This window comes from Egretta garzetta, unplaced genomic scaffold (assembly GCF_000687185.1).
Source record: "Egretta garzetta isolate BGI_Z169 unplaced genomic scaffold, ASM68718v1 scaffold292, whole genome shotgun sequence".
Lineage (NCBI taxonomy): Eukaryota > Metazoa > Chordata > Aves > Pelecaniformes > Ardeidae > Egretta > Egretta garzetta.
This window is the reverse complement of record NW_009258789.1, coordinates 844,917-851,734: the sequence shown is the minus strand read 5'-3', so window position 1 is coordinate 851,734 and position 6,818 is coordinate 844,917. Positions and strand designations below refer to the sequence as shown.

Here is a 6,818-nt window from a genome sequence, read left to right as displayed (position 1 = left end):
TTCTTCTCTGAAAAAAACAGGATTTTGGCCTCTGGATTTTTTCATGCTTAAAATTGCTACAATGCACAAGTGATGATAGGTGCCTGTACCTTGGCTGGCAAAGATTAAAACTTGCATCTGTTTCATTATCTTGCCTCCTTTTTCTCTTTTTGATAAAACAATTAAAGCTATAATTAATAAACAAACATAACGAGACGATCTTACCATGTACCCTGGAGAGGAAATCTGTGTTATACTGTCTAATTCATCCTTTCAGCCTTTTCTGTTTCCATTCAAATTGAGATATTGGGGTAGTGAGGACAAAGGAATTTGATGGATAAACTGAAAAGCCCAAGTTAAAACATAAATGTTACCTTGACAGCTCTGTAGGCCAGCAGCAATTTCAGCTTCTGTCAGGATACTAGAAAGAGCCATGTCAAAGCTACTGTAAAATGAAAAAGAATATTGGGTAGAGTTCATCTTGATCTTGCTCTGTCAGCCTTTGATGCTGCCCCATGAGGACAGCCAGGTTTGATTAGCAGGGCATTTGCAACCTAGGTCCCAGGGCAAACCAGGGGAGCTGCCCTGCAGGAGCTGACACTGCCATCCTTTAGTTCAGATACATGTAGTGCATGTGGCTTGCTGTTACCTCTAATTAAGCCTTCAGGTGCACAAGCTGAGGAGAAAACCAAATATATTTATAGAGCTGCACGGCATTTGGGGATCTTTGGTTATTTCCATGCATTTTTTCTATGGATTGTTGTGATGTCTTCAAAAGCTCCAGAGGGAAGATTGAACTCATCTTGCCACTTAGTTTTCCCCAAGGCAAGAACAGAAAGAATGTAAGGTAAAAGATCTTCAGAGTCCTCTTGACTTAATTCTTTTTCAAATAACAGAGATAATGACTTATACAGACCTTAGTTAAGTCCTCTCGACCTTCTGTAAGCAGTCCTAGAGCCACATGATGGCTCAGCTACCTCAGGGGGCAAGTTACTGTGGCTGACAGGACCTGCTAGCTAATCAGATTGATATTTATATCCCAAAGGAATGTGCATGGTATTTTAGACAATACATAAGGTTTAGTGCCATACAGAATAAATCCTCTCAGCTCGCATCTATTTTTAGTCTAGTGAATTTTTAATCTGTGAATGAAAAAAAAAAATTTTTTAATTGCTTGATGATAGCAACAAGTGGACATCTTCATGGTGGACTTCAAGGGCCTGATCCTGATTGGAATTACCCATGAAACATTACTCCTGCAGTTGCCCTAATAGTCTTCAAATAATACTAATACTGATACATTTGTGATAGATATATCTGACATACAAGTAGAATCTCACAGATAAAACGTTTAATTTTAAATCAGCCCAAAGTATTTTTAATAAGCTGATATATAGGCTTTGGTTACCCAGTTACTGAAATAAGTGCTTTGGACTATAAAAGTATAATACTGATGACATTTGCTCAGTATTAATTCATTGCATGGTGCATATTTTAAATCATCATAATAAATGTGTCCATTTATAGAATGAAGGTTGTCAGTTCAGCAGCACACAGGAGTACGCATCAATTAATGGTAAGGAGTGAAACTGAAAAAATAAACTTCTGTAAGGATTCAAACAGTAGCTAAGCTCAAGCTGCAACTTTTCTCTTACTGGTTATTAATAGGTTCCTCTGCTTGGCTATCTCATTAAATCTGTTCGAACCTAACGGCCTCGAGAATGGCTGAAATTGGCCAATGGTGTAAAAAACCATTGGGAGAACATTTCACACCCCTGTATACATAAACGTGCATGGAGTATCATTGTAGATTTAAGTAATATTTAAGTAATGCTGTTACATTTAAAATAAAGCCTAACACTTGGCCAATATAACATAAAGCTGCTGTCGTTTCTTTCAAAATGATATACCTGAAAATACAGACAAAAAACCTCATCTTGCACATCTTGATTTCCCTTGATCATTTCTTCAAGAGAAGAATGCTTAGGAGAAGCACTAACTGTATTATTCTAAACCCATGCTGTGTCATAAATTGAACATTGTGAAAGTAAAGTTTTCTGGACTATATGAGATAATCTGAGCAAGTTACTTTTAAAGGCATTTTATTCTGAACTGGTGGATATATAAATAAGTGATCCATTCTTTTCATTTGGGAATCTGGCTTTGCCTTTGTTTCAGATTCCTAGGAAATAATTGAGAGTATGGCCTGGGATCAGAGAGGATCTGATAATTGTGTCGGATTACTGAACATTCAAGAAATAATCCTTGTGAGAAGACCACATTGAGATTACAAAGCATTTAGTGATAAAAGTTTTTGAGTATTTCTGTGGCAAAGCAGAGGTTGCCTGTAGATGGCACCAAAGACAGTCAAGTCCAGCCATGAAATCTCTCTGGGACTACTTAATGTGAGAGAAAACCAAGGAACTGAGAATGAGAACAGGTTAACACGTGGGCATTCATGAGCAAGGAAGAGAAGAGGAATGCACAGATATTTAAAAGAAAAAAAAGTCTAGTCGGCCAAGTCACTCGAAAGACTGGAGTAAATCAATAACTCAGAAATAATTCCAGAAGACTTTCCTTTAATGATGATTAGGAAGAACAGGTTATTTTCATCTGTCTAACAAAACCAGGTTTTACTGTGTTTATTTTTATGCTGGCTAAATATTACAGTCTGTTAGGGAGATAGTTGCAAATATAAGATCAGTTTGTTCTGGAAGCCTGGGAGTTAGAGCAGAAAGTTAGTTTCTAGGAAATACCAGCTGTTTAATATCTAGTTGTGATGAAACTGATGTGATTCCCTTTGAGTCAAGTATTTGCATATTTTACTTTGAACTTAGGGCCAATAATATCTTTGCAACCGCAGGGAAAGCCATTGTCTAGAGGTACCTTCTTTTCATATTGTAACCAATGTGGTGATCTGATTTTCTTTTCTGGAGCTTGGTATACAAAAACTCTGATGCTCTTGTTTTCATGAGTGTAGGACATGGATAAGCAAACTGAAAGTTACGGAGCTGCCATATCACAGCTGCTAGACAATGTGCTCTATGAGCCTTTGGGACAGAAAGTGTACCAGAAAGTCCATACCAATGTAATGGTATCTTTCTGTGCTTGCAAGCAAAAGTAATATGGAAATTAAGCTTCATAAAATGTAAACACTTTTAATTATTCCACAGCATCCACTTATTAAAATGTTTTAAAATATATGAACGATTACGCATGAAAATGTTAGGTGCATGTCTGTTCAGGGATTTAATCAAGATGTATCTATTTCAGTAACCCATTCCAAGCAATGAATCCAGACTTGGCCCCCTCTGCTCACACTGTTTGTGTGAAGAGCTTCAGGCGCTTCTGATGATGCTGCATCAAAGATTTTCCACATTGGCTGGCTGCTAACTGAAAGAAGAACCTTTACCAGTCTATGTGTGCAATGAATGTTCTGACATCCCCTTGCCCTTTCTGTGCTCTCTTGCTTGTTAGAAGATGACTGTGAGATGTTGAACAGTTGGAGAGCTGAAATTGAATCTGAAGTTTACAAATGGCTCTAGGTTGGGATTTCCAAAGGAACTTGAAGTTAGGAGACAGCCAGCTTCCACTAAATACCAGGAGATTTTATCTTATGCATGATTCTGCTCCTTTATCAGGACAACCCAAAACTTTGGTTTAAAAGAGATGATGGATTCAGTGGCTAGAGCAGTAGGGTGGGTTTGGGATATTGGGTTCAACACCCTGGCCCTCTATATCCTTTTTCTAAGAGCTTGTGTACGACAATCAATTTCTTTGTGTTTTATTCCCACTTAAAGAGATAACAGTACATCTTATTTCACAAGCAGTATTGAGAAGATTAGAGATTAAACTGCTCATACAGGGTAGTGAGGGGACTGAGGTGTGTCTGAGAACTCACAGTCTTTGGGCTCAGTGGAACTCAGATCTGCCACTCACATTTTGGGTTGCTCTTTAATTGTCTTAGAGGTAAAACATATGAACAAGATTTCCTTTACCCTGGGAATTATGAAGCAGTATTATACTGGGTATTATACTGAGTAGGATGGTCTTACTCTAAACCTGGGAAGAGGTTATCAGTGTGATAATACAGGGTGTTGTTAGATCCTTTCTGATTTGATGTAGCATAAACAATTTCTAACAGAATTTTGATTTTTCACTGTGTACTCAGCAGTGTTTTATTTGTGTGCTTCATTAATAAAAGCTTGATGCAGCAGATTTCATTCAAGACTGCCCAGAGAGTTTATAGAACCTCCATCCCTGAAGATACTTAAACTCAGCTTAGTGCAGTGTGCCCTAAGATGGCCTTCTGAGGAAGCGATTGGACCAGAGACGTCCCAGAGATCCTTTCCAGCATTAATTACTCTGTGCTTCTACGCTTAACTGAGGTAACATTGTGACATCACCATTTGTCTCTACTACTTCAGATGGCATCCACACAGACATCCTGCAATCAAAGGTTTTCCCTAGCGCAATGACGTTGTCAAGAGAACACTCAGTGGTATTCCCTAAGAAAATTGAAGGCTGCCACTGGCTGAACTTAAATTCATTGCAATGAACCTTCCAAGAAAACTTTACATTTTTGGGATTTGTTTCCTTTAGATGGAAAATACTTTCTTCTAGTTTGGTTAGCTCTAAAAACGTGGATTCTAGTGCTAACAGAGCACTTAATAGGGACTAGGCATTGTTTTTGCTGAACAGTCTATGGGCTTTTTTTTTTTAAATTGTGGACTTTTTTGAGTTTTATTATAATTCCTTCTAATGAAATGACTGGATGGTTTTAATAAGATTTAAAACTCAACTTCTTGCCACAAGTTACTGCTTAAGAAGAACAGATTTTCTCATAAACAAAATTCTCTTAAGTTTTACATAAAGTTGCAACATACACAAGAATTGCTTGATTCTCAGAAGTACTTAATTCCCTTGTGGCAACAGAAGGCAGTGATGTGCAGTTGTTCAGCATCTCTGAAATAAAGGGTAGGCCACTATGTAGTCTTGCATTTCTTGCATTCCACATGAGACTTTCAGATGTGCAAGGAATGCAGTATCAGGTCTGTCACTTATGGTATTGTGTGTGCCATCTGCTTGTGAACTAGTGACATGATATTTTAGTGATTAGCAGTGTGAAGAGCTGATGTATATATTACATCTGTATATTGCTGCAGATCTGTTTTTTTTCTTCAGCAGATAGGAAAATGAATAAGGTAAAAGCAACCAACACAGTCTCATCATTATGCAAAATATTTCAGTGCTGCAATTAACAGCAGCTATAATTTAAGCCCAGATTTAACATCAAAGGCCGTGGGGATAGAATTAGGATTTATATTCATTATAATTCTGCCAGGGCTTCAGTGAGTCTGATTGCTAGAATTCCTCTTTTGCATTAGCCGTCTTAAATCTGCCAAACAGCTCTCTTATATGCCTGGGTATGAGTGAGCTGTACTTGCCTCACATAATCATCTCTCAATTCATGGAAATGCCAACATTGAATGTTACATAAAAGTTCCAGAAGGCTTTGTTTCTGCTCTTCTTCGAAACAGCTGCCAAATTATGTTATAATTAACATCCAATTTCAGCAGGGAGTATTAAAATGACAGTCTCCTTGTGATCTGGAACCACGTCATGGTAGATGGGAAAGGGGGCAACTAAATGTTGGTGGGGAGATTTCCAACCCACTCAGCCAGAAATGCACATCTCCTCAGTCTATTGAGCTCTGCATCTAACCATGAACATTATTTACTTTTTCTATTAATGAAGACAATGCTACAACTAGCTCTAAATCCTGTAAGACACTTATCAAAGGAAAGACTACTTCTTAGTAGTTTTCAGACTTAATTGCTAATACGGATTTTATAGATTATATTCATATAGTAAATGAAAGAATTGAGTAATGGCCATTATTTAGCAACATAACAGAGCTTTAAGGCAATCAAACAGCAAGACTGGCTGTTGTTTCATCTGTAGGAAACACAAATTCAAAAATGTGGTGAAATATTACTGTTTTGTACATATTAAGAGGTAATAAGCAACATGTTCATGATTCACAGAAAAACCTCCAGGCCTGTGACCCATGTTATCAGGGGACTGTGACTTGTGACAGTGTCAGAGCTGGGATTAGACCCTTCTCCTCTATCTCACAGCTGCCTTAGATTTCATGAAAGATAAATCTTCGTAAGGGAGAGTTACATTTTAGGCCATAAACACTTTCTGATGATACATGCTGTAGCCTAGTACTTCATTTTGTAAAATTACCCACAAACTTATTCCATGCTTTGAGCTATGTGTCAACTTCTCTTAAATTTTTTTCTCATATTTTCAGGGTTGGGGCTTAATATAAATTATTTTTAGCTATCTTGTTAGCATTGCTTTTCCTCAAGGATCAGAGAACTAAGGAGAAATAAAACTCAATGAAATCAGTACAGTTAAGCCTTAAAAGATGTCATATTGTTTAAGATCATCAAAACTGTGTCTGGCGAGTCAGCATGGTCAAGTATGAGGATGGAAAACCTAAACAAAATTACAAAAGCGGTTTTTTCCCCCAAGGTTGTTTTTTTTTTTTTTACTTTTTTTTCCCCCTTCTCCCAGCCACAATTTCAACATTATGATTGGTTGAAAATCACAAAGTGCCTTCTTTACAATGGAAATGTAACAATACCACATGACCAAAACATCTGTACATTGCAAGATTTCTCAGCAATCCGGTGTGTGAACTTGATGTATGGGGAATTGTTAACGCCTGAAACAATATAAAAATGTACAAACACATGCTGAGTGCGAAGTGCTTGTTGGACGAGGTAATTGGAAGAGTCAATCCAAGGTTGCCTTTGGTCTAATGCTGT

The 6,818-nt window shown here is 37.5% G+C and overlaps 1 protein-coding gene across 1 annotated transcript in view; it reads right to left on the bottom strand.

Annotated features, from left to right (window-relative positions):
* Nucleotides 1-450, bottom strand: part of LOC104135814 (parvalbumin beta) — a 1,856-nt gene extending 1,406 nt beyond the window's left edge. The window contains exon 1 of the mRNA XM_009649497.1: nt 354-450. Coding sequence (XP_009647792.1) covers nt 354-414 — 61 coding nt within the window. The 5' untranslated portion in view covers nt 415-450. The remainder of the gene's footprint in view (nt 1-353) is intronic.
* Nucleotides 451-6,818: the final 6,368 nt, after the last annotated feature.